This window comes from Lolium perenne, chromosome 6 (genome assembly GCF_019359855.2).
Source record: "Lolium perenne isolate Kyuss_39 chromosome 6, Kyuss_2.0, whole genome shotgun sequence".
In the NCBI taxonomy this organism is placed as follows: Eukaryota; Viridiplantae; Streptophyta; class Magnoliopsida; order Poales; family Poaceae; genus Lolium; species Lolium perenne.
Genome location: NC_067249.2, coordinates 50,155,983 through 50,183,446, shown reverse-complemented (window position 1 = coordinate 50,183,446; position 27,464 = coordinate 50,155,983). Strand labels below are relative to the sequence as shown.

The 27,464-nt window shown below is 45.6% G+C and overlaps 3 protein-coding genes and 1 long non-coding RNA gene across 9 annotated transcripts; all 4 read right to left on the bottom strand.

Moving 5' to 3' along the window:
- Positions 1-520: 520 nt before the first annotated feature.
- LOC127307935 (putative E3 ubiquitin-protein ligase LIN-1) lies at positions 521-5,792 on the bottom strand. Its single transcript, XM_051338700.2, has 7 exons — positions 4,814-5,792; positions 4,578-4,719; positions 2,490-3,466; positions 2,242-2,386; positions 1,902-2,153; positions 1,494-1,803; positions 521-981 (listed from the first exon to the last, which is right to left on the bottom strand). Exons 1-7 carry the CDS (start codon positions 5,737-5,739, stop codon positions 857-859), a joined length of 2,877 nt encoding a protein of 958 aa, XP_051194660.1. The 5' UTR covers positions 5,740-5,792; the 3' UTR covers positions 521-856.
- Positions 5,793-10,523: 4,731 nt separating this feature from the next.
- LOC127310465 (uncharacterized) lies at positions 10,524-11,639 on the bottom strand. Its single transcript, XM_051341142.1, has 2 exons — positions 11,618-11,639; positions 10,524-11,077 (listed from the first exon to the last, which is right to left on the bottom strand). The coding sequence occupies exons 1-2, from the start codon at positions 11,637-11,639 to the stop codon at positions 10,524-10,526; spliced, it is 576 nt and encodes a 191-aa protein (XP_051197102.1).
- Positions 11,640-13,582: 1,943 nt separating this feature from the next.
- LOC127307934 (uncharacterized) lies at positions 13,583-16,996 on the bottom strand. Of its 6 annotated transcripts, XR_007856030.2 has the most exons (8): positions 16,490-16,985; positions 16,342-16,414; positions 15,714-15,847; positions 15,414-15,473; positions 15,053-15,312; positions 14,849-14,937; positions 14,681-14,755; positions 13,583-14,071 (listed from the first exon to the last, which is right to left on the bottom strand). It is a non-coding gene; the product is annotated as an uncharacterized lncRNA (long non-coding RNA). The 6 variants fall into 6 exon arrangements; XR_007856029.2 differs by having other exon boundaries at positions 15,714-16,414; positions 16,490-16,996; XR_007856028.2 differs by having other exon boundaries at positions 16,342-16,982.
- Positions 16,997-22,339: 5,343 nt separating this feature from the next.
- On the bottom strand, positions 22,340-26,342 carry LOC127307933 (protein JASON). Its single transcript, XM_051338699.2, has 9 exons — positions 26,155-26,342; positions 26,012-26,078; positions 25,850-25,923; positions 24,213-24,305; positions 24,070-24,143; positions 23,875-23,976; positions 22,934-23,774; positions 22,772-22,854; positions 22,340-22,677 (listed from the first exon to the last, which is right to left on the bottom strand). Exons 1-9 carry the CDS (start codon positions 26,215-26,217, stop codon positions 22,608-22,610), a joined length of 1,467 nt encoding a protein of 488 aa, XP_051194659.1. The 5' UTR covers positions 26,218-26,342; the 3' UTR covers positions 22,340-22,607.
- Between the last annotated feature and the right edge of the window lie 1,122 nt (positions 26,343-27,464).

Sequence of the window (27,464 nt, the reverse complement as noted above, 5' to 3'; positions counted from 1 at the left end):
TTAGTTGATAGCTTGATACACATTCACATTCGGGCAAACTGGAAATCCGGAGGTCGACCCTCTTCTGTTATCTGCAGAGAGAGAGAGAGAGAGAGAGAGAGAGAGAGAGAGAGAGAGAGAGAGAGAGAATGGATCTTAGGGTGTGTTCGGTTGGTGTCACCAAGTGGAATGTAATGGGATGGTTCCGCACCTAGATCTCATTCCGCTGTTCAGTTGGGAAATAGAATGGAATGAGGTGGTTCCTTAAAAGAGAATATACCCTCCTTGGAACGCACTCATTCCTCAAAATCGGTGGAATCTCCCCATTCCTCTATGCTAAAGCCACATACACTCACTCAACTCCTCTATTCTCTTGTAACTTTATTCTGCCAAAACGCACTCCATGCATGCTCACATCTTCTATTCCAAGAATCTGTTACAAAGGTTGAACTCTTGATGATAAAAATTTATTTTCAAACTTTAAATGGTTGAATGTCATGTGAGCTTTTGAGACGACCCTCGTATGCTGAGATCGGTAGGATGCATAGATAGTCAGATATATATTATTTGTATCATACACAACAACAACTGGCTTTTCTAAATCATGTGCTTGTGCAACTAAACAATCCATATCCGTTCCTCCGCCGTCTCTACATAGGATTTTAAATAAAGTCATCCGCTGTCTCTACATATAATTTTAAATAAAGTCATAGGAAGGAACAAATTTCCTTTTGAAGAAAATAAGTCCGAGCTTTATAAATCAAGAAAAGAAATGTTTACAACAATTAGCGCAATTACACTTGTTGTAGCCAACCATTTCTTCTTTCATATTGGCATGCAGTTCTTCATCGCGGAAACACTAAGAAGCTGTTCCTCTTCAGGTATCTGTCTGTCGCCTGCAGCAGGCGAAGAGGAGTTCTTTCGCGGTCCACGTCACCTCCGCGAGATCGCGCAAGGACTCCGTTATGTCTTTCTTCAGTGGAAAAAGCTTCTCCAAGCATTCTGTCAGGAGTGATGTTAGATTAAATGATCAAGCATGAGGTCTTCGCGCAGAATAGTGAATGCTAAGCTATTCAGGGAATGGGACTTTGTATTTACGTTTCTACGGAACAGAAAAACCATCACATTTCCCCGTATATGAAAGATAAGCATCGCTATTTTAACGTGCTTAGGTAAACCCTAGTAAATCACAAGAAAAGGCATTGCATGGGATCATAACAATTGCGCATATTATTAAAAAAAAAACATGTATTTCTACAGTAGTCGCAAAATTGAAAAACGTTGGCTTGGTATAGTGGTTAGCTCGTGCATGGATGAAGTAATCATGAAATTGGTTCTAACAGATACAAATACCGACTGCCAAATTTATCATCCTCAAAAACGAGATTTCAAGATTGTGCAAGACAGTCACATTTATATCTTGGCTAGAAACTAAAGTCTGCATGCAGTAGTACTTGCCAAACTAACTAAAACTAGCTGCAAGATTATGTTGAAGACAGGAAAAAGAAACGCACCTGGATGTCTCACAAGGTTCAACAGTGATAGCGAAGCAAGCACCCTCTCTTCCAAAACCCTATCATAGCTTAACCTATCTAGAAGCTCAGGTGCAAGAATGGAGCACGCCAAAGGCTGGAAAGTGTTGCATCCATGCAACGGCGAGAGGGAGCTGCTCATCCATGTTACGGTTACAAGGCACGCCCGGACCAAAGTTGGGATTCCATCAGATATGCAGTTCGACAGTGCAATGAGGAACCGTTTGTTCCCTGTGTTCAGCAACACGAGGGCAAGTTTCTTCAGCCGCTCTTCAACCACCTTCTCTTCTTCCTGTGAATCAAGATAGCATCCAGGTAAGCAAAAAAAATGAACTATCCCACAAATCCCAGATTCAGGGCAAATATACAGCATAGTTTCTATAGGATTACCGCTCGTGCACCCTTATTTTTGAATATCTCTGTTCTTCTAAAGGATTCTGATAGGGAGCCATCTACACCTGCTCTCTTTAGCAGCCAAGCTTCCGCTATGGGTTCTCCCGAGGACGAAAACCGCCCTGCCAGGAGCAACAAAGCCCGAGCACACTGTTGTTGCACCTTTCTGCTGTGTAAACTATGCTCCAAAACAGCTATGATAGCATCAATTGCTTCCTCTCGGTAAACACTGTACTGCAAAGGATCTCCCTGCAAGAAAACTGGTATATGGGCATCGTATAGAAGCACAAAAGCTTGAGTGAGCAAAGGAACAAAGATTCGTATTTCAAGATGTTACCAGGAGATCAAGCTGAAGTAGCATGACAGCTGCTAATGGATGTTGGACAAGAGGAGCCTGCTGGAGATACACCAACAGAATCTGCATCGTATTTAAGCAGCCACCATTTTTCAGCTCCTTCAGGAACTCCACCATCTGGGCTGTTCTGTATGTAAAGAAAATAAGGTAAGTTTAGTTCAATTGATGGTTTAGATGTGCCTCTCATAATTTACAGTACACATTTCATCAATAATGTAGAGAAATCTTACCTGTTAAGGCAGGTTAGTTCGCTCATCAAGTTCAGGGCAGCAGCACTAGTCTTCTGATTCCGTACAAGAAGTTGGACAACAGGCTCCTTCTTCATATTATCAGCCAAGTAGTATCTACAACTGCCATCAGCTTGGATACATGTGGTCAACAGTGAGATGCAGATTTTGCTTTCCCGGGTATCTCCAAGTTCAAGTATGCACATCAGCAGGTCCAAACCACCTAGAGCAATCATCTGCTTTGCATTCTCAACATTCCTATCGATGTCAAATCCCGTAAGGAGCTGATCTAGGAAGTACAATGCAGCCATTTTTGGAGAACACTTCATGGAAGATAGAAGCTGCACCTCATCCCCACACTCCAATATGTGCAATACTAGTGGCACCCAATCCATAGATAACATCTGCTTAGCTCTTGGCTTCATCAAATAAAGCACTGCCGTTGCCTTGAGAAACAACCCGTTACTTCTCAGAGTCAGAAGTCTCAGGAAAACCTCAAGTTGTGGATCTGCGTTAAGCAGAATCTGCCTATTCACCTCATTCTTCAAAACCAACTCTCCCATTATCAAGATTGCTGACTCAAGTACCGCGTCATCATTGGAAGTGAATGTAACCTCGAGAAGGCCTTGAATAAAAGAGGGACATGCCAGCCAAGTTCCAAGATTAGGACCCCCTCCTAGATTTGAACATGCTCTGGCAATTTCATGCACAGCATACTCGCACTGAGTAAGACTGTCTGAATTCGATACAATGGAAACTGCTCGTCCTAAAGTCACTGCTACCTCACTGCCGTCTAGCTCTTTTTCGACAGAGGCAATGCCTTTCTTTGGGACCTTAGGGTGACTGATAACATTCCTGCTTAGATCTCCACGGCAAGGGAGTAATCGGAACGAGTAGGATTTGCGCGGGGTCGGTGCTGTTTCTCGGGTAGTGCTTTCTTTCCGAATGCCGGAACACTTTTCTTGTAGCCCAATGTTTCTCTGTCTACTCAAAACAGCATAAGTTAAGTAACTTTAAATATAAAAATATTGCAGATCAAACAATTCAGCTTCTGTGACAGATTAACAGTGCAATTTGGCATGCTTCAAACTTTAATGCTAAAAGAAGGGTGTATGCACCAGGCATGCATGTCCCTTCAACACCTTTCCAAGTGTATCAAAATGGTTCATGTTTGGAATCTCAGTTTCATCATTCCAGTTTTCAGTCACCCTTGGCCGGCATATTACGTTAACTATTATGAGGGTGCAAAGATACAAATATTCTAGGAACTAAATTTTCTCAGCTGTAACTAACCTAAAAACGGATTTCTTTTCACCTTCAATACATTTCAAAATTAATGGAAATTTTGCCCCTTTTTTGTGAGACAATGAAAGATTGTGAGTATATATTGGATGGCAATGGAACCATAGGGGCAGCAATGCAGAAATTGTCATTGGCAGATAATCCAAGTGCAATTTTACAGCAAAAGGAATAAAAGCTGAAATCCATGTTTGCTGGTTTAACTCTTGCAATACTAGAAAAAATGCAGCTCACTCCCTCACTCTCACGAGACTGGAAGTGCTATGCTGGAAAGATTCAGCCATAGCAACATGAAAGTAACACGCATGTGAAAAAAATGAACTCAACAATTAAGCGAGTAATACACAGCATGATGAGCAGGAAGATGTAGAAAAAGAATTTACCAGACATCAATAACAGTAATAATATTCTTGGCTGCACTGTATTATGGTGCACTCTGAACCTAGAGATGAATTTTGCAACGCTAAGTTGGAAATTACCGGTATTTAATACTTTATAGATATTATGGATGTTATTCAGTTAGCTGGCATCTAAAAGCCAGCTCCTAGTTACAGGAAATGCTATTGCAATGCAGCCAAAATCCTCTAGTCCCCACACCATGAAGATGCTTCCCTGGGACACAAACACGGCCATCTATCGTAATCATCACGGCTGCAATGAGTGATCATAACTTGTCTCTTGTCAAAACCAATACCGGTAGTCCTAACCCGAGACACGCACACAAAGTTACACCGTTATGAAGTACATGGCTAATCACCATGTATAGTGAGAATGAAGGAACTGTGGACTCACATGAGCAAGCTTCTCCATCTTGAAGCTAGGTGGATTTTCGTCCAATTGCACATCCATGTCCAAAACAAATCCAGCCTCATCAGGCAGCTTTGCATCCTTGACGTTTTCCTGCTCAAATGCCGTGCCGAAAACCGCATTGTACCTGTAAAAAATCAGATAACCTTAACACTCTCCAGCCTTTACTACTGATAAACAATTAAGCAGCAACATTTTTCCACTAGCATTTGCTCACGCACAGGTTTCTGTTGATGGAGCTGGTGCGCATCGACAAGGAGTGCTTCTCCCCATTGCCGAACTCCCCGGGTAACGAAGGCAGCGGCACGGAGGGGGCGTCCGGCGGCGTATCTGCGCCGCATTTGAGCCACTCTTTGTAGTACATTGCGAACTGGGCCGTGCCGCTGTCCATCTGGTCGTCGTACAGCCTCTGCAGGGTCCTCGTCTTACTGCTGCCCCGACCGTCGTCGTCGTCGCATCCGGCGAGCTCGGATTCATCGGCGAGCCAGACCTCGAGATGGAGCAGATGGGGCAGCAAGACGTGGGCCCAGAGGTCCGGGAGGAGGCTCTGGCGGGCGAGACGGGGCGCCTCGACGAACACCTGCAGGAGGTGGCGCGCGGCGAGGTCGGAGTCGCGCTCCATCCTGTAGACGATGGCGAGGTAGAGCTGCGCGCACGCGGCGAGGTGGGCGTTGGGCACCCCGCAGGTGTAGGCGCAGCCACGGTCTTCGGCGGCGGTGGGGTGGGGAGGGGCGTGGAGCGAGGCGACGACGCCGAGGAGGCGGATGGAGTTGCGCAGCGAGCGGATCTTGGAGTCTCGCGGGGACGGGGCGGCGTCGGCGAGGCGCTCGACGCTCTCGATGGCGAGCTCGAGGTCGGCCAGCACGGCGTGCTCCCGCCGCTCCGACGCCGCGGGGGCGAGCCAGGGGGCGCATTTCTCCCGGAGCGCCCGCCGGAACTCCGGGTCCTTGGAGAACCGCCCCGCGTACCCGGACAGCATTGACACCACCGTGCCCACCGCGTCGCTGTCGCCGCGGGGAGGAGGCGACGCGTGCCTGCTCGACAGGGTGCGGCGCGGCGGCGACGGGAGCGCGTATTGGGACTCGGAGCGCTCCCGCGCGAGCAGCTCGCGGAGGGAGGAGGATGGCGGCGGCGTCGGCGACGTCATCGCGGAGGCGCGGCTCTTGGCCTTGGAGCAGAGCAGGAAGTGGAAGTGGATGGCGCGGTGCGGGCCTTGTCGGAAGCATTTAGGTGAGCGAGTAAATGGCGCGGTTAAAAGCGTGGGACCCACCACGGCGGGCACGGCCATGCACGCGTACAGTGAGACCGCGACAAGAGGAAGAGAAGGTGGTGGTGGCGCCGGTAGGGGGAAAATGCAAATTAAGATATTGATATGGTCTTCAATGTGTAATTTGATCACTTCCCTATTTCTATTGACCATGTATATGTATCTCTGTTCATAAAAAGATATTGTAAGTTTATCTAAATTTTGATGTATCTATAAAAGATGTCGTAAGCATGTGATGCTTTTTCGTGCTAGAGCAAATGGATGCAAAAGAAAGGTCTACATTTGGACTCTCACCTCTCCATCGGGCACCGCTATTACAATGAATGACATAGAGGAGGTCTTGATGTAGCACTTCAAAGACCATCTTGGAACAAAGCACTAGGGCATCTTAGCCTCTAGTATATGACTAGAGACCTTTCTGATTTTGACGCTTCTTTTGAGGAAGACGAAAACAAGGAGGTTATTTTCTCGCTTCCTTCGGTCAAGACGTGTCGGGGGGATGACCCCCGGTAGGTCAAGAGCATGGCTAATATGCCTAAGTCATACGACTCATGCGACTAGTTACCGGTTTACATGAGTAAGCCGGATAGGTTTGATTATCGCTTAAAATGATGGTGACCAAATTAAAAGTCAGCTGGATTGTACGATCCGGGATGCTGATATGTGAATGCCGGAACAAAGATACCGGCGTACCTTAAGCCGGAGGAGTTGAAGTTATGCCGAATCATGGCTAGAAGGATAGAGGACGAAGATCCGGCATGTTCAGGTAAAACCAGAATAGAGGTCCGACATAGGGCTAACAGTCATATGCCGGTCCTGGAGTCAAAAATCCGGTCGTGCCACTACTAGACATGGAGGAGATATGGAGATCTCCTCATGACGAGCGCATCGCTAAGTTCCAACAGGAGCCAGAGCACGCCGATGATGAAGAGGCTACAGTGCGCAGAGCTACAGTGGTCATCGCCACAGTGCCAGAAGCCAAAACACAGGGAAGGACACCGCGAGCCAAGGTCAAAGTTACGATCCAAGGCTAGCCTGATGTAGGCAAAGATTCTAAGGATCAACCCATGCTAGGGCTCCTTCCCTTGTAAGCTACCTCTCCACTGTATAAGGAGAGGTAGCACTCCCTTGCACGAGAGGCTCACTTACTTGCTCATTGCAGTTCTTCTTCTACCTCTATAGCGATAGACTTCATCTTCAACCTCTCGCATATAGCTTGAGGAGCACAATTGTAGCTCATTGTGTGCTTATAGATCTCAGATAGGTAGGAGTAGGGGTGTTACCTCCTCACGAGGGCCCCAAACTTGGGTAAACTCGTGTCACCTCCTCATATGCACTTTCTTCATATAGAGGTTGCGCTAACCTGATAAACTCGGCCAACATCATTCTCACCTCGGAGAAGACAGACGCAACAAATGTGGGAGACTACATGCATATCAGCCTCATTCAAAGTATTTCAAAGATCTTCTCCAAGCTCTTGGCAACCCAACTTGTGCCTAGTGGCGAATCCACCGTCCCTGTTGGGCCACACAAGCTTGTCGGTGGTACGATGCCTTATAAGACATGATTTTCTATAGATTTTTCAAAAAAAATACTTAGCATCATAGGCTTGTTTTCCTAGGTTTCTAGAAATTTTTAGGTCCACCACTGCTTGCACCCATTCTACCTCACATTGTCTCCAAATGCCAAAGCGTATTCATGAAAAAAAAAGGAGCATCCACAATAATTCCCTGCATGCGCATAACATCCTTAAGGAATTGCATTCTCGAAGACGCAGAGCCTTTTCCTAAATCTTGATATCACAAACGCGTTTGATTCTCTAGGCCAGGTCTACTTGCTTGAGTTCATGGCGGGCGATTAGTTTCGGCCAGATTTGGAGACATTGGGTGTGCCTCTCCCTTGCTTCCGCCACTTCTAGAGTGCTTCTCAATGGAGAATTGAGGATCCCATTCTTGCATGCACACAGCTTACGTCAAGGCGGTCCCTTATCCCCCATGCTCCTCATCCTCGCCATCGACTCTCTACAATGCATCCTATCACTTGCCAAAAAGGATGGCATCCCAATCCTATCCGCTGGCACGACTCGATGCAGAATCTTTGTTTACGCTGATGATGTCGATATCTTTGTGAACCCTCTAGAATATGAGCTACATACAATCTTGGTCATCATGGACTATTTTGGAAAAGGAAGTGGCATGTTCACTAGCATGGCCCAAGCTGAGATCTTTCCAATCCGTTGCGGCGATATTGACCTTGTGATGTCCTTTCGGCCTTCCCCGCTAATATTTTGTCCTTCCTTGGAAAATACTTGGGGCTTCCGCTTCACTTCTGCCGCCTTAATTCAAAAAGCCGGTCTTCAACCTCTTATTGACAAGATAGCAAGGAAGCTCACGGGGTGGATCTGGAAGAACGTTGCGCGTTCAGGAAGGATCACCCTGGCAAAAATGGTGCTCATGGCAACTTTGATAAAAATCAATAAGATCGCAAGGAACTTCATTTGAGCGGGGTGGATCTGGAAGAACGTTGCGCGTTCAGGAAGGATCACCCTGGCAAAAATGGTGCTCATGGCAACTTTGATAAAATTAACGACATCGGGTCCGCTGCCAATATTTTGACTTATGCAAATTCAAATCAACGCGTGGCTGCGACACATTTACCCCGCTTCTTCGACTCCAATCTAACTTCTTCGGTCGCACCACACACCTCCGCTCGGCCCTCCACCAAATCCCGCACCTTGCCCTCGACCGCCGACCGCATCGCCCACCTCCGCTCGCTATGTCATGCCCACAACGACCTCACCACGCCACACAACTGCAGACCAGGGTGAGATCTCCTCGTTCGTTCTCTCCATCTCCTCCCAATCCGCTTTCGGAGACCACGCCTTCCATCTGCTCGATGAAATGCTCGATGAAATGTTGAGTTGCTGATGTTTTGAAGTATCAATGAATTGTTGAGTTGCTAATGTTTTTAAATGCGGATGAAATGTTTGTTATAGAGATTTGAGTTGTTGATGTTTTGCCGAAATGTTGATTAATTTCCATTTTGGCAAATTTCTGGCACTCCATATAGCTCCTTTTTAGCAACATTCGTGCCAAAAAAATCGTTAATTTCATTGTTGTGCTTTGCTACACTAGTGGAGACAGGGCCTTCAGTCCCGCACCGTAAGGGCCTTTGGTCTCGGTTGGCCAACCGCAACTAAGTAAGCGGGACTAAAAGAGAAGCCTTTAGTCGTGGTCTAGTTACCAACCGGGATAAATGGCCCTCCACGGGCCGCGTCATAGGGTTTGGGCTGGAGAATCTTCAGTCTCGGCCCGTAACCCCAACCGCGACTAGATATTATTTTCAGTAATTATGTTTTTCATTTTTCTAGTTTCATTGTCTTTTTTCTTTTTTCTTTTCGTTTGACTTGTTACTCTCTCACTTGGACTATTTTTAATACTAATTACACTTATAGACTTGGTCATCACTTCTCGGTCGGTCACCCATCCGCACACTACTTCATCCTCAGCATGCTTAACTCCTTGGTTCTTTCCTGCTGCGCTCTCTCGAATGTGATTATACCTTGTTGTAAATACTAGCATATCAATTCTATTAACTCTTATACCATTTTGTCACATTTCTGTATTTTTTGAAACCAAAAAAATATGTAAACCGGAATTGGACAAATAATATATGATTTATTATTTGAAAAATGTGAGTGATTTGAATATGAAATAATTATGTATTTATTCATTTATTATTATTGTTATCAAATTATATATGCATTATCCATATAATATTTCCAAATAATTAATATCTTAAAATCTATAAACCGGAATTGGACAAATAATATATGATTTATTATTAGAAAAATGTGAGTGATTTGAAATAATTATGTATTTATTAATTTTTTATTATTATTATCAAATAATATATGCATTATTCATATAATATCACCAAATAATTAATATCTTGAAATCTATAAACCGGAATTGGACAAAAAATATATGATTTATTATTAGAAAAATGTGAGTGATTTGAATATGAAATAATTATGTATTTATTCATTTATTATAATTAATATCAAATAATATATGCATTATTCATATAATATTGCCAAATAATTAATATCTTGAAATCTGTAAACTGGAATTGGATAAATAATATATGATTTATTATTAGAAAAATGTGAGTGATTTGAATATAAAATAATTATGTATTTCTTTCTTGCTCACTTTATAGGTTTATATACATTTTGTTTTTCTAAATAGTGAACCGTATAAAGATCTCCATCTTCACTGCATAATTATCATGACGGTTAAATTGGACTAAATTGGACTTGGTTTAGTGAATACATTTGGCTAATTCTCACATGGTAAAATGACCACGCTCAGCAGCAAGCAAGCAGGCACGCTGTGCTGCAAGCAAGCACGAACACAAGACACATAGTTCATATATATAGACACATAGTTCATATATATTGAAAGACACATAGTTCATATATATGAAAGACACATAGTTCATATATATTGAAACGATCGATTCATAGTTCATACAAATATAGAAGACCACCACTACTCATCATCCAATTCTTCCTAGCAATCTCGGAGTCTAGATGAGCGTCTAGTGTTGCATAGTGCACTTGCTCGTAGCTCAATGGATAATTGGCCCATCCAAAAATGAGCTCATCTTCTCTTTTCTTGCGCGGCGACGTCCATCTTCTTCTTGTGGTTGTACTTCTTCTTCTGCTCAAGGTTTGTCCCAATGGCATGGTTTGCCAAATCATATAGACTTGGAGTGGGCTTGGTGATGGGGTTCAGGACTACCTTCTGGAGGTCGTACGCAGAAATGATGTGAATACCGTCAAGTGTTAGCTTTTTCACACCATTGCCGATAGCGTCGCCGCAGAATCTGATGTTCCCATCCTCCAAGAAATCCTTGAGCACTTGTGGCACTTTTATATCGGCATGAATAATCTGGAACACCATCGTCTCAGATGCCACCGAGAGTTGAAGGACGGCGGCGCGCTGCTCCTCACTGGCCTTGCGAGGGTCGGTGAACTCGCAGTCCAACCCGACACACTTGGTCGTTGCGGCATCGAGAAAGTCTCTCTTCACGCCCCAGATCCACTTCTCCACTATTCTTGCACGGAGCGTGACCGTGACCTTGAATGCCGCTATCCCTTCGGCCTTCAGGTAGTACACCCGTGTCCGACGAGCCGGGTCGCGCACGAGGTGCTCTACGAAGAGGGGAGAGAGAGCTATAGTGTTTGCAGTGGTGGATGAGGAGAGGAGGCCGGATGGAGATAGTGTGTGTGGCAATGGTGCTGATTGGTGGAGCTTATAAAGCAATGGGAAGAGGAAGATGAACAGTGGCTGGCTGCGCCGGCGCCGCCGGCTCGGATTCCACGCCGGCGCTCGATTTCGACGCGGCCAGTAATGGCGATGCGCGATCGAGCTCCGCGGGAAACTGTATCGTTTGACTTTAGTCCCGGTTGGGAATACACGCCGGGATTAAAGGGGGTGCCGCAGACGCCGCGTGGCGCAAAACCCTTTAGTCCCAGTTTGGGAAACGAGCCGGAACCTTTGGGTCTTTACGAGCCGGGACCTATAGGTGTCGTATGCTGTAGCGTTTACAGGGCGACGTGGCTAGGCCATGGGTCCCGGCCCAGGACATGGCCGGGACCAAAGGTGCCTGACTAAATGCCCTTTTTCTGCTAGTGCTAGGTGTATGAGAAAAAAATTCTATTATAGGGATTTGAGTTGCTGACTTTTTTTACCAAAATGTTGATTAATTTCCATTCGGGCAAATTTCTAGCACTCCATAGGTCCTTTTTAGCAAAGGTTTTGCCGAAATTTTTCATTAATTTTACTATTACTAACTAGTGCATGTATTTTAAATTTTAGACCGAAGATATCGAGAGACCGCAACAAGACGACGTGTTCTAACTCTTCGCCGCGAGAAGAAGAAAATGTAGTACCGTAAGAAGGTTTCATTGATTAGGGCCTTCTGGTTTTGTGTTTTCGGTGATTTTGGCATACTATTTGAAAAGGTGGTGCACCTCTGTTGCTCCCAAAAAAAATCGGAATCTTGTGTAACACTACAAGTGAGCCCGTTTCTATTCGAAATTAGAGAAAATCGAATTTAATAATTAATATACTTATTAAAATGTGAACGCAAATATTATGGAAACTTATCATCCCTATTTTTGATTAAAAATCATTATTTCCAACTTGTACAAAAAAAATCAGAAAATAAATATTTGAGCAACAAGTTGCGGATCTTGTCGGTGCGGTTACTCATGTTGCGATTTGTATGGTTACTATTTGTAGGTTACACATTTTGCCATACAAACTGTAGATAAAACCCACAGAGAAGGGACGCACGGGTCGTCCTCCTCCAAGGGCGACTCGGGCGAACCTTAGCCGCCGCCGCAGCCTTCCCCTTCCCCTCCCCTCCTCGTCGTCCCCGGAGGCTGCCGCCGGTGAAGCCTGGCGCGGCCGGTGAGGGGGGCGGCAGGGATCCTCGCGTGGTCCCCTGGTGCGGCGGTAGGAGGCACGCCTCCGCGTCGGGGGGATGGTCCTGGTTCTGGTTGATGGCGGTGCGGGCGGTGTTGGGGGCGGTGTTGGGGGCGGTGTTGGGGGCGGTGGCACGGCCCTGGCCATGGCGGCGCAGCCCTCTCCACCGTTCCTCGCAGTGGCCTCGCCGGGAGGGCGGTGATGGGGGCGGCGGCGCGGCCCCGGACCCTGGCGCGGTCCTCTCCTCCTTCCTCGCCTTGGCTTGGCCGGGCGGGTGGGGATGGGGGTGGATCGCGTGCTGCTCCTCCTCAAGAGTTGGGATCACGACACCAAGGGCGGCGGCCCTGGATGGCGATGGTGGTGACGGCGCCGACCTGGTGGCAGGTGGCGGGCGTCAGGTGCCGCTGACCATGGCACCACGGTGGTGGTCTTCTCTCTCGCCGGAGGAGATCGGCTAGTTGTGTGGCTAGCCGTGGCGTATCTTGCGGTCCGTCGCCTAGCTCCCGATGGCGAGACGCAGCTGCCGGTGAAAGCCGGCCCGAACTTCGGTCATGGCGGATGATGGCGGCGCCTTTCGTCGTTACCTTGTTGAAGGCATTGTCTCTGCAGTCTGCGTTTCTTCGCCTGGGCTGCTCCAGGGGAAACCCTAGACCCGGGTCTCCCGGATCGAACGATAGCGGCGCGCAACGCCGTTCTCCCTATTGGGGGTATCGTTTTCGGAGCAGACAACGGATGGTGGTGGTGCTGAGGTGGAGCGGTGTGCTTTTTCTGTGTCGGCGTCGTCGAGTCGCCGCGGCATGGTGCAGTGGTGTCTCGGGACGGATGCAGTGTGATGGACATGCGCAGGATGGTGGCGTCGTCTGGCGCCGTGGCGGCATCGATGGCAGGCCTGGCATGGTCAATGCGATGATCTCTCTTGAAGATGGAGTCGAGGAAGACGGCGGTAGCAACTTTTATGGCGTGTACGTTGTTGACTGGATGTGCTTCTCATCTGCTATTGGGCGGCCTGGGAAGGCATTTGGTTTTTGGATGATATGAGTTGGTGAATTGTCACCCCCTTCATCCCTCTGTAGGTTTAGTGATGTGGCTTTGAGTTTGATCTTCTGTATTGCTCTTGTAAGGTGTTGTGAATAATCTCTACTATATAAAAAGGAGGAACTTCCTCCGTTTTCTGCCATTTTGGTCGTCACTTTGGTCGTCCGTCCACCCAACCAAAACAGGGAAAGTCAAGCAATCTTACGTTCCATGCAAGGAAATATCAATCAGTGAAATGGACAACGAAATCATCTCCCCCTCACGTACAAGGAAAAAATCAGCCAAAACGTATATGGAAATCAATCAGACCAACGAAATCACCTCCCCCTCACGCTGCCGTCTCTTCTCACCCTCACGCTGCCGTCTTTACTCCGACGTCTGCCGTCCGGCAACCACCTCGCTGCCTCGTGGTCTGACATCTCTTCTTTGACGCCTGCCTTCTGGCAACCAGCTCGCCGCCCCGTGGTCTGCCGTATCTTCGCCGACGACTGCAATCTCTCCATCGACCTTGCTGGTTGCCAACGCCGACGCGCCGTGGTCTGCCTCATTGGTCTACCGCCTCGCCGACGCCCCGTGGTCTGCCTCATTGGTCTGCCGCCTCGCCGACGCCCCGTGGTCTGCCTCATTGGTCTGCCGCCTCTTCTTTGACGCTCAGACATCGCATCAGTTTCTTACTTCTTCTGGCATACAATTTACAAAGATCATTAGATCACTCACGTTGGGGCAATGAATGCACAAATGTCATAGAGGCCACTCAATTTATCTACATTTCTAGAATTGAGCTTTATGGATAGGCTAACATGTTGCCATTGATATATGCACGAAAATGCCTGAGGCCTGATTGCATGACGATCAGCAGACATCAATAAGTTTAGAAGATGCAAGCCTCTCGATACTTGATGTCAAAGAGGCCGTCGAATTATGGACCAGCGTTGCAAAGAATGACAATCTTCATGTCAGCACACTATAGAGGAGATGACCATTCTCTTCACTATCAATGGGATTAAGAACTTAGATTTGTTATCAATGCAGGCTTTTTTTTTATTGCATCAATAAGTATATTTATTGCTTGGAATAAACAAGTAGTTTTAATATTTATATTTTTTGATGTGTGTATTGCCATGATCTTAAACTATAATGTATATAATCAGAAATTAATCAGAGATATGAAAACAAGAATGGCAGAACCCGAGTTGGAAAAATAAAGGAAGTACCATACAAAGTATAAAGTTGCAATATGAATGGAAGAATGGAAAATGACAGTTGTTCCATCATAAGTAAGAAAGTACCTGAAGATAAATACTGGTATTTTGGCTTTTCATTGCGTACTCATGGTAAACAGAAGACACTGTTGGAACAGTTACCTACACAAATCAAAGTTTTATCTGAATATACAACAAATGTAAGCTCACTGTCTTTTGGGGAGCCCGCAAGTGAAAGAATAGAAACAAAATTACTTGAAGTTGAAACCATGCTTGGTGCGTTCGCAGTCAATGCATTGGCTACCTATGCGGTTTCCTGTGCATCTTCCAGAAATAAAATGCAACTGAAACACAAGGTAAGTTTTTATCAGCAAACAATATTTATACATCTTAATTCAAGAAATGTAATAATCAAGAAATGTCCATGAGAAGCAATTCAGACATGATTTTAGGTAATACCAGACAGCGGTTTAGGCAAACTGCTCCTGTTCTCTTCTTTACTTGCGGGCTAACCACTTGAACATGGTCTTGGGCCTCACAGTTTTTGTTAGCGGCTAGAGGGTATACCGGTTTAGGAAGCTGGGAGAAAGCGGATTCATAAGCCTCTGTCAGGTGTTGGTTGCAGCTGCCCGGCAGCAGCGTATGGAATTGCCAAACAGAGGAAGTGCTCCTGCTAGGCTCATTACTGACAAAGTACTGCAATGCCTTGTCAACATGTTCTACATAATCAAAACAGAGCACTTAGTACACCCACGTTTCACTTGTAATGCCTCTTATGGGATGAAATAATCAAATCAAAGAACTTAAAAGAAGCATGTACCGTCACATGCTTAAAAACATGATGCACAGACACGGCTCTTGCATGCAGGTAGCTTCCTCCCTGACAGAAGAGACACAACATCTGTCAGAAATAATACCTTGCCCACACATTTCATCAACAAGAAAACTGAACTTTGCCCATCAAGTGTATCATGTTAATATGCTAACAACCATAAAGCGATCTTGCTCAAGCAACTGCATGTTATCAAGTATAAACACACACTGACAGGACGATGCTTGGCTGCTTATGCAAAGTTTATAATTGATGTGACTGGAGTCAGCTTATGGAAGAAATCATTACCTCAGTGGGAGAGAAGAATGCAACAGCATTAGGGTCAGTAGATCCTGCAGGATGCAATGACACTAATATATGGCAAGTCACAGTAGCAGGTCCTCAGAAACAGCAGGGTCCAGTTCCCATTTGCCAGACAGGGCCTGATCCACATCAGATGCATCAGCAAGAAAAGGTATCACAACTTATTGGAAGGGGTTGTGATGACATAAGCTTAGGTAAAATCTGAGGTGAAACGAACTATTTAAGGATACCAGAGATAGATAAACAACCAACAAAAATTAGAAGCTACTCTTTGTCAGGACTAACCCTTCTCTGAATCAATCTATTGCACACTAAGATAGATAAAGAATTTGGAAACTACAGGATGAAATGCTCTACACATTCCAGCATGTAATTGCACAAAGCACTTTCTTCAGATTATGCAGCAACACGCAATTTCCCAAAAAAGTGAAGATATAGGGTTACTTATATTCTCTTCTTTATGCAGTCTAGATTATGCCAAAATCTTATAAAAAAACATGTAGATATAGGTGTTCTAGCATACAAGCGATTTATATCAAGTTGATTTACAACAACAAAACTAAGACTTGATTGTTTCAGAAGAAAAAAGCTCCAGAAAGAATGGGGCGCTTACGGACAAGTACTTTGTATCATATTTTTACTACTTAGCCAACTAAACGTAAATGGTCACAAATGAGATCCAGCACCTGCAATTTCCTCTCACGATGAGATCCAGCAAGGAAGAAATCATAAGTGGTGCCGGTTCAGACAAGGGGGATTACCAGCTGTGGGAGGGGAGTCGACCGAGCATGCCGTACTTGGGGCTCGGGGAAGCTCGCCACACGGTCAACCCGCCGGATCGGGGCGTCCTCTCCGGCGTCAGTTGCCCCTAGGGAACCGGGAGGAGGTAGCTGGCCCTGTTGATTTCTCCAACGCGCGTGAGGTCAGTGGAGACGAGGTCTAGGACTTCGGGCTTGCAGAGAGCGGCGACGAGGCAAGGGATGGGCCGACCATGGTGCGGGCGGAGAGGAACCAGGGGTCGACACGGTTCTCACGCCGGCGGCGGAGCTGCAGCGGTGGGGATGCGAATTCGCCGAGGCCGGCGGTGGGTAGGTGGCAGAGTAGAGGCCTGGAGCAGGGAGGCAGGGCCTGACCTTCCCTTTCGCCGGCGGTGAGGACACTCAGGAGAAAGGTACGGGAAGGGGAGGACGAGCCAAGTGAGGAAGAGAGTGGGGAGGGCGAGCCAAGTGAGGAACGTGTTGCCTGATGCCGTTCGTCCAATGTAAAGCCCAGTTCAATGATATTTTGAGCCCAGGTTAAAACACATGAGAAAATAGACAGTTAACTAAAATATATGTACAGTTTCCAGAGAACATAACACATAGGCATAAGAGCATCTTTAACTGATTCCCTAAAATTTAGAGGACAAAACGCCTCCCATACCTTAACTTCCTATATTTAGTCCTCTAAAATTTTGTTTTTTGCAAATAAACCATATGAACCAAACTATCAATATCACAAACCAAATTAAATGGAATAAATCAAATTATTCATTATTACAAACCAAATTAATAAACGTAGTAAATTGTTTCAAATCAAACAAGTGAAAAAACGTAACTATGTGCCCATGCTCCATCATAAAGCTCGTCGGGCCGAGGGCTACGACGGTTGTTGTCGGCCGACTTTGGTCCGCAGCGATCGGTCTACACCTCCCCCATGCTCCGACGGCCCTTATCCCCAAAGAATCGACCTCGCCGCTGCCAAAATCGACCTTAAATCGATGGCGTATCCGGCTCGATGTGGCAAGTGGGTCGAACGGAGGGGAAAAGGGCGACGGGTATTTCTTTGCCGCATTCTTGAGCGGCATCCAGGCGCCCGCCGCCACGGCCGGGCGCTTGGAAGCTCCGCCCTTTCCTTTCGACATGAGCGGCGGCGCGGAAGGCGCGACATCAGGCGCGGCGCGCCAGTCTGTTAGTTCGACCACGGTGGCATGAATAGGAAGCTGGTACAGGCGACGGCGACATCGTTAGGTTTTGCCGTGAGCGGCGGAGGAAACGTTTGCGCCGGCGCCGGCTTTGGCTGGGACCGAGTAGGAAGGAGTCCGCGGAGTGCCCGAGGACCCGTCCATCACCGGAATGTCGTCGGCGACCATGCGGAGGCGAAGAGAAATTGAGGGCGCGGGTGCGGTGGAAGTTTCCGGGCGACGGTTAGGTGTTTGCGCGCGAGCCACAGTTATAACGCGCGCTCGAGTGGAAGCGCCAATTTGGAAGCCTCGGAGAGTGCAAAATGTCGCGCCCAGAAAAAGATTTGCAGCGCACAATTTTAGCGCCTCTGCTGGAGAATGCAAATTGACCACAAGCACTATATATCAGCGATTATTTTTGCGCAGACGCAGGAGTTGCTCTTACATAAGCTGGGCCTGGCTAATATGCGGTGAGAGAGGGGAGGGAAGCAAGATCCCTTAGATGGGAAACGAACGGCATCCGGAGGAGGCTGGCTGCCTCTCACTTGCTTCAAGCAAGTTAGAGAATCCGTGCCGGTCTGGTAGGTGCGTGTTCTCGAAGCTGCATCTTTTGTGTGTCCAATATAATCATGTTAATAAGTATACTCCCAATACGGTGCCAATCATCAAGTATTGATGTTTTGAGCTTTCTACAAATCTAATACGTAGTATACTGTAGTACATCTTGACAGCTCACATATTGTAAGAAACTGAGGTTTTTCTTCTTTCTCCGGAAGACGGAGCCGTAACATGCATCAATCCTCTTTGCGATGTAACTGGTGATTTTTTTTTAAAAAAAAACTGGATATGCCCTCTCGCCCGTTAATACCGTATCCCAGTCTCATAACTGATAATATCTTAGCTCGCTTTATTAATTTGATTCCAACTGTCTGTACTTGTTTACATGTTCATAACCTTTGATTTTTTGTTACTGAAATATGAGTTGTTGTGGCCTTAGAGCCTCTCCAGTTGCATCCTCCAAAGATTTTTGGAGCGCGCCAGACATGTTTTAGTCCTGTCACGCGCTTCCAATGTTAGATTAACAATATTCAAATCCATTATCGTTCTTTTCAATTTTCATATGTAAGTTGTGAATTATATATGTTGAAAAATAAAATTTGATGACCCGTGGCAACGCACGGGCACTTGTACTAGTCTAATAAAAAAGCCGTGTGCATCATTTGGATGCAGAAGCTGGGGCGATATTTCCCCCATTTTAAAAAAAAAACATTTTGCTATTTTCCGTGTAGGTTGCAAATGATCAAACTTTCTTGACGAAGTTGACATGAGTAAACCTCTATCCAATGCTCCTTCCGTTCCTACGCACGTTGCCATTTTTTGTGTTTTAACTTTGATCATTAATTTTGCGGCCAATAATAAGTTTTTCTAAGGAGTGTCTCGGCACCATTGATCACTTCGGTCACTTCCTCTTCAACTCTAGCGTACAGCTACATCATCTCCACCACCGTGCATGAGTCGTCTTTTTTTGAACAAGAGCGGGGTCAAGGATGTCAATAAACATGTAGGAGGTACATATTACGGCATAAGCCCTTTACATCACTCGCACGAAGAAACCAAAAATTTGAAGAAAGGGCATCCGTATTTGCAAAAAAAAACACCCTAGCACACAGGGAGAACAAGCAGTCAAGTGATTGCATGCCTCCGCCACCAGTCGCCGGCGATCTCAAGGCGAAACCGCCGAGATCACCCGATAGCCCTACTCCGACAAAGACTCCCTGCCGCCGACCGTTGAGCTGTCTCAGGGGACGAACCACTTGGAGATAGCGCCCCGTCGAGCTCCGGGACAGAGATCCAAGCAAGGCCTCCACGGTGGAGGTAGAGATTGGGCCGCCCTGCCGGCCAAAGATCACGGCGACAAGCAGCACCGTCGTGTAGTCCGCGCGAAGGAGCTTGCAACACACAGATACATAGCACCTCGCAGGCAGATGTAGAGGCAACTGACTGAGAGGAACCACCGCGGCGCCAACTCCCTCCTTGCCGCCACGGCAGGCCAGGGAGTACAGCAGTTGCGAGCTCCTCCACTTGAAGCAACTTCGTCGCAGAAGACAAGATCCGGAGAAAGAAAAGCGGCACACCGCTCTACCTCTCCACCTCACCACCACGGCCGACCTGGAGAGAAGACACGGTATACCTTGCTACTCCAGGGCAGTGATCCCCCTCGCCAGCCACCATGGCCGGTCAGGACCTCTTCCACTTCGTAGCTAGAGAGATCAGATCTTGGCACCACCTTTTTATTGATGCAAGTGGCGGCGCCACTTCCTAGGCCATGCTACAACCGGAGGAGCAGCAACACGGCAAGCGGCAACCCTAGAACAACATGGATCTGGTGGTCGAGACCCATAGCTCCGCCTACTCTATGGACAAAAGCCCAAACTCCGGCATAAGACGACAAACCTAAATATCTAAGCCTTAAACTACTCTGACGCCTAACCTTGATCAATTCCGGCCATCTATTCCGACGGAGAGGTCATCAGCGGCCCGGTCAAAGAGACCCGACCCTCAAGGTCACTGTAGCTGGCTGAGAGTTGTGGAGAGGGGAAGTGAGAGCCTCTCATGCATGAGTTGTCGTTGGCCTTCCAAGTCAAGCTCTATGTGTTTGTCATCTTTTTTTTTTGTTTTGAGAAACACAGTACAAACGTAGACATTTACATACACGCACATGCGCTCACCCCTATGAACACACACACGCACATCCTACACTTATGAGCACCCCCGGAAGACTGGGCCGGTGGATTTGGTTCTTGAAATTGACGAAGTTACCACAGACGTCTCGCTGTCGATGGAAACATCGTCTCCCACTGAATGAATATTCCGTCTTTATGAAGCACACTTACATTTGGTCCTTTGTAGATCTACTAGATATGTTTTCTCCCATGTTATTGATTTTCTTACAGTAGTATATTTGTGGTGTCATTTTTGTTAATATAACTCTTGGAAAAGTGTCTTAGTATTCCAACGTCGTTCATGTTTTGTAATCCCTTTGTTTCATATAAGTTGAAGCTGATTTGGTAGAAAGTTGTACTAAATGAGCGAATACGAATGGAGGAGTATCTCGGTATTTATTTGACGTGTACATGCACTTGTGAACTTTGGATTGCGCTGTTACCACTTACAAGCTAGGACAATAAATCCAGATTTATTCTTTTTGGCCCGTGTCGGCGAGCTAGCTAGCTAGCCAGAGTTTCAAATCCTAGCCAAGAAAAATAAGCCTTTCACATGATTTTCTGATTTTTCAACTGCAACTTGGACGTCAAGGATGTACGTACGCTTGATACAACTTGACCTGGTGGTCAATTAGCTAGTCTCTGGGATATTGCTACAGTAGTGTTAAAAAACTAGCTTAGCTACGGACAGGCAACAACAAGTAGTGCGACACGGGTAGAAACTTGACAGGCACTTTTGCAAATCAATGTGTGGCTAGATACAAACCGTTTGGCATCTTGTTGAGACTCAGAGGCATGTTCTTACCTATCTAGTAGCCTGGTTAAGCACTTGCAATCTTGGTTTGTCTTGCTTGGGATCAGCTGGATCTGCAATTTGCAAGCTATTTCATCTGTTTCAAGAATATGTGGTGTAACTTTAGTTAGATACGGATGCATTCAGACATTAAAATGTGTCTAAATATTTAGACAGAGATACTCCCTCCGTCCCACCAAAATTATCTCAACTTTATTAAAATTTAGATGTATCTATCTACTAGATAGTGTCTACATACATCTAAATTTTGACAAAGTTGAGATAATTCTGGTGAAACAGAGAAAGTACGACAATTATTCTTGAAATGGAGGTAATAGATGGTGTGCAAGGTGCATTGAGAAGGAGCCATGATGGCAGGACACCACCCAAATGACAAGATCTCAAGCTACCATGGTGAACTACATATATCAAAGAGTAATTGCATTCCACGATTACGATCGATCCAATACGAACCGATCGACCACGCAAGTTTGTGGTGGGGTGTGTGGTCGCCGGGAATCAGCGGCTACAGTGCATGCAGATGCAGGCCATCATGCCTGCCGGAGCGAGTCAGACAGTGAGACAGACAGGCAAGCGCGCGTGGGCGTGCCAAACAGTCGTCGTACCCGTGAACCTCCACCTGCGTGAGGGGCCTCTACCATATGACCCATTTGAGCCATAGATTAGTGCTCTCTTAATCGGCTGCCGGGGCATGGATCTGGCAGGTATTGGCTTGCATCTTTGTCTCTTTGTCCTGCCCTGTTTGACGAGTTGATCTCGTTTTGTTTTCATCGTGTCAGGGCCCTGCGTTTTACAGTGCCTGCGCCATTCTTTCCAGTTTGGGAATTGGGTTTTGATTCCCTGGTTGTTTGCTTCCTTCCACCGATGTCCATCCGAGACGGATCCAGCATCTCACATCACATGCGGTGCAAATCTTACCTTGTTAAACGTCGTAGAAACTCTTCCCTGTCTATCTGGGCCTTCAGTGGGTCACATGTATTGATGGGATCGGGATACTGGTCCATGATCCAACAGAGCGAGGCCAAAGCACGTTCTGTGCAACGCTTTCAAAAACTTCTAGTATTGCAAAACGGTAAACGGCAACCACCGTTGCTGTTTGGTACAGACCCAACATCACAGTACAAGCAGAGAATGAAGCAATGTTTTGTTCTTTTTATTGATATACCCAGCATCATCAATCAGCAGGTGATGATGATCGCATAATCACAGCAGGACGCATATCATGTATTTTTACACGGTGTAAAGTTGCATTGAAGCGCAAACAAAACTACACTTGAGATGGGAAATGTAGTTCAACTTCAGACACCCAATCTGCAAATGGTAGACAGTTGACAGGACCAGCAGCTAAGGGGGGCTCATGTCGGATTGGCCAACATCTGGACCGTTTCCCAGGCCGTCGATCACGAGGAAGCAGTTGCAAGGCTCTCCATTGTGTCTTCCTCGACGTGGATCAGCTTGCCACTGATTTTCCTGGTACAGTTGCCAATTATTCATGATGTGAATGTTAATTATGTGGTATCTGGTGAAAGCGTTTGCAGGAGGGAAAAAAATGCAGGGTACTTACCTTTCATGCTTTGGTTTCTCATCGGACAGAACTTTCATCAGCCTTTCCTCAAACGGTGTGGCATGCCAATTCACTTTCTGGTCCTAATAACAGCAAAGTTTGAACTAGAGTAAGCGAAACAGATAACTATGGTCGAGGGAAATATTTAGAAAGAAAATATACCTCCTTGTATTTGGTGGTTGTGTTTGGGATCCCATTCCCATCCCACACCGCCTTGGGCAACATGGGAGTAGGATTGTCATCGTTCCAGTTCAGCCCAGAAGCCACAAAGATCGGCACCTCAGTGATATCGCCGATCCTCCCGAAGCCTGGCAGCTTTCCGAAGTCGCCACCGATTCCACTATGGCTCTCACTATCTTCTGCAGATGAAGTCTTGAGCCAAGAGGACAGACTAGCCACGCCATGCTTCTCATTGTATGAACTACTAATTTTCAGGAGCTCTCCAATGCCACCATCCAGAATCTGATGGCTGCCATTCTGGTTCTTGTGTTCCTCTGGAGATGTCACCTCTTCAGCCTGCCCTTTACTTTTGGCATGGAATGAAAACGGTGCAGATTCTGGTAGCTCCGTGTCTGTGCTCACCAAGCTTGGTAAAGCTTGCTGAGGTTTCTCAGTAGAATCTTCACACAAGTACCTTCTCTTCGGAGGATGGGATGCAATCATAGGTGAAGACTCATCTCTCAGTTCCATCCATTCTAGTTTGTTCTCGATAGGTCTGAGAACAGGGTAGATGAACTGTTTGCCGGTCCTCCCACGCTTTCCAGTCTTAATATTCTGCTGGTATGCTGTAAACATTGTTCCAGGAGTCTGAATGTCACCTCTGAGAACCAAAGGAGTAGGGAAAGGCGAGTCGCTAGAATCAAGGTTCTGGTTGGTGATGTTCTGGCGTGAAGACTTGTCCTGTAACAATGATACAGACTCTGATTCAACCGCGCTAACATCATCAGCACCTTCATCAGTGTTCTGGTCATGACTCAATTCACCATGCCCATCACAGTTGAACCTATAATAGAAGAGACGAAGGGTTATCTTTTTGACGAGTTAACCAAAGTAATGGCAGTACTTTACAGGTTAGGAACATTCACGAAGATAGAGGCTCTTACCCTTCAGATGAGTTATCTTTATATTCAACCCCACTAACATCATCAGCACCTTCATCAGGGTTCTTGTCATGACTCAATGTACTATGCCCATCACAATTGAACCTATAAGAAGAGACAAAGAGTTAACTTTGTGACTAGTAATGACAGTATCTTACATAATCACAACATTCACGAAGATAGGAGTTAGGTCATTACTCTTCAATATATTCTTTATCTTCAGATACCATTATCCCTTTAATATCCTGTGCATTATTGGGCGTGGCATCGCACTGTGTTGTCAAACAACAATGTCAGGCAGCGAATTGCACGAAAAGAAGACCACAAAACACACTCGTTACCTCATTACTATCATCTGCTTTGATTTGATTTGATACTTTCAGAATTTCTGGAGGGGTTTCTGATATTGCGCCACATGATTTGAGATAATTTGCCTGGTTATAGTAGAATGTCATGAAAAATCATCTCAAAGAAATTTGAGCAAAATATGGAATTTGTAATATAGTGTAGAGTATTAAGTTCAATAAGCTAAAACAGACTTGCAAAGGTGAACTGTAACATTGACTATGCAGTGCAGGCATAAACCTAGAAACACCCAACAAACGAGTATTACAGAACTTTTCCAAGGTAATTAGTTCGAACAGAGTATGCCAAGAAGATAAAACAGACTTGCAAAGGCGAAGTGTAACATTGACTTTGCAGTGCAGGCATAAACCTAGAAACACCCAACAAATGAGTATTACAGAACTTTTCCAAGGTAATCAGTTGGAACAGAGTATGTCGAAAGCTCACAGCCACTAAGACATGACCTATATCTGAGGATTAGAATCCTACCTGATCATTGTAATATTGCGAACTACTTATATCATACGTACAAAAAAACATTCACAAAGAACTGCACTGGACATCTTACCCCATATTAGAATTTAGCAAAGTCTGAAAATTCAAAAGGGGTTAAAAAGTATATGATTTAATCTTGACAGTGCACATAGGCTTTAGCAAATAGAAAAACTAGCATGTACAAAATTTCCAGTGGGCTTGTGGTGGGATTTTTTATGACACATCCAGTGAACATGGTCTAAACAACGGGTTGTAGGGTTTAAAGTTTAAACTATAAGTTGTATATCTTTTCAGCCAATTATTACATGTGTCTCCAGAAGCCAAAAAGTAAAATAGTATTTAAAGAAAGAAAGTTTTTTCGTTGTTGCCAGGTCATACTTTATACTACATTCTACTGAGCAGAAAATAGTTCCCACAGATCAACGCAGAGTACAGGCGTTGGCACAGATGGCAAAATAAAATCCAGAGAAAATGGAATATTCAGGGGTCAAAACATTAATTTAAACTTACAATGCACAAACATACAATTTCCATATACTCATATACCCCCATAACCAAAGAAAACATGAAAGGGGAAAAATAACAGACTTTGAACATATTGAGCTGCAAACTTTACATTCTGCTACATGGTTCCCCTTGGCATTTACAGAACTCCCTACTAACTACAAAGTTCATCTAGACATAACCCATAATAACACAAGATGGAGAATAATCCATCTAGGCTACAACACCTATAGACTATCGATGATGACTACATCAGCAGTGTAGATGTGGCAAATAGAGCAATTCAAATTATATGCATCAACCAGTTCAATTGTAACTACTCCCTGCCGACAATATGGTCTAAACAAAGGGTTAGAGGCCGGGTTTACACTATAAGTCATATTCTTTTCAGTCAATCACAAGATGTGCCTCCACTCTCCTCCGCAAGCTAAAAGGTTAAGAAGTATTGAAAATACAGATTGTTTTATTTTTAGTTCCGGGGCTTCATGCATTATACATTCTACTGAACAGCAATAGCCCCACTGATCAATCTAGAGCATAAGCCTTGGCATACAGGACAAAATGAACATCCAATTAACATGGCGTATTTAGGAGTTAAACTTTTTAACAGAAGAAGGCCTTTCAGTTCAGGTACCTCTCGCCTGAGTTCGTCGTGGAGCCCTCCGCCATTCCCCAAATCCTCCTTCAGGTTCCCGCCCGCTTCAATTTCTGAAACCAAAAACCAAGAAATCAGTCTGCCATCACGTCGAACCCGATCGGATCGGGCGGGGAAAAAGAAAAGGAAATTGGAACCCACTTGGTGCTGTGTCGTCGCGGTCGTCCAGGAAGGCGTCCCCGAGCCTGCTCGCGCGCACGAGCGGGTCCTGGACCAGCGGAAACAGATCATCATTATGCGGATCGAGAAGGAGGGGTTTAGGGAGCACTGAATCGCAGGCGTACCTGGAGGCCGTCGCCGGACGCGCTGGCGGGGCGGCCGCGGAAGCAGGAGAGGAAGCAGCCCATGGCGGCGAGGGATCGTACGGAGAGCGCGCGCGCGCTCGGTGCCGGCCGCCGCGGGTTGAGGGTTTGGGGAGTGGTGCGGGATCCCGGAGGAGAGATTGGTGGAGATGGAAAGGGTTGAAGAGGCACTGAGATTTGAAATGGAAATTCGAAACTGAGGGCGAGGAGCGATGACTACGCCTGGTGGGTGGGTCCTGTTGTACCGTTTGCGACGGCTGGAAGGGGCAAGGGCGGCCCATCAGACTAACCTTATTGGCCTGCCTACTAATCAGTCAAAATATTTTCATGGGCCTAAAGGTTAAAAATCAGGCCTGATCGGGTATTGGGTCTGGCCCATTTTTATTTTTTCTTCATTTTTTGTTTATGTTTTTTCATTTTGCATTTTCTTTTTTGTTTCATTTTTCCTTTTTTGTTCACATTTTAAAAAAATATTCAGATTAGAAAATGTTCATACATATTTTTTATTTTTTCTGAAATTGTTCAAAATTAAAATATGTTTATATTTCAAAAAATCAAATTTTGGAAAAAAGTTTATTTTTAAAAAATAGTTCCGATTAAAATTAATTTTAAAAAACACAAATAAATAATAAATAATAAATAAGGCAACGATGGGTCGGCCCAATACTTAACCTAGGGTGCGCGGCAGCTGGTAATAGCCGAACGAGTCGGTTTATAGCACCTTGTACGCTACAATTTGATGGCTATTGTTTCGTGCAATTCAGTTACAACCATCAAAAATCCCATTGTGGCTTATTTACATTTGTGTATCACAAAAATGGAGAGGTTACTCTCCTCTCCACCCACAAGGTTTAATCCTTCCTCTACTGCTACGAGCTAGATGAGTTCTTATTGCAATTTTGTGTTCTCGGGACAAAGGTACAGACTGACCAGTACTGGCTCTCAAATAACCAATTTACTAATTTAGGTCGTGCTAGCTTTTGCAGTTTTAGTACAGAGAATGAAAATGACTTTGAAAGGATCTAGCCTCATTTCTTAGCAACAAGGCCTACAATCAAATGCTTATTACTCATTGTTCTTTGGTCTTTGTATTATTTCACCAAATGGTTTATGTAATGATGATTGTTATTCAGATCGTATTAAATTATATTGTTTGTATCCCTCTCATTGGGATTCCTAGAAACCTCCACCTGTAGAGAGATGTACATGTATTGCGAGGAGGTTGTTAGTGGCAGTGATCATGATAGTTCTCCTGTGTAGCTCATATGTCCAACGAAGGAGAAAAATCTGGG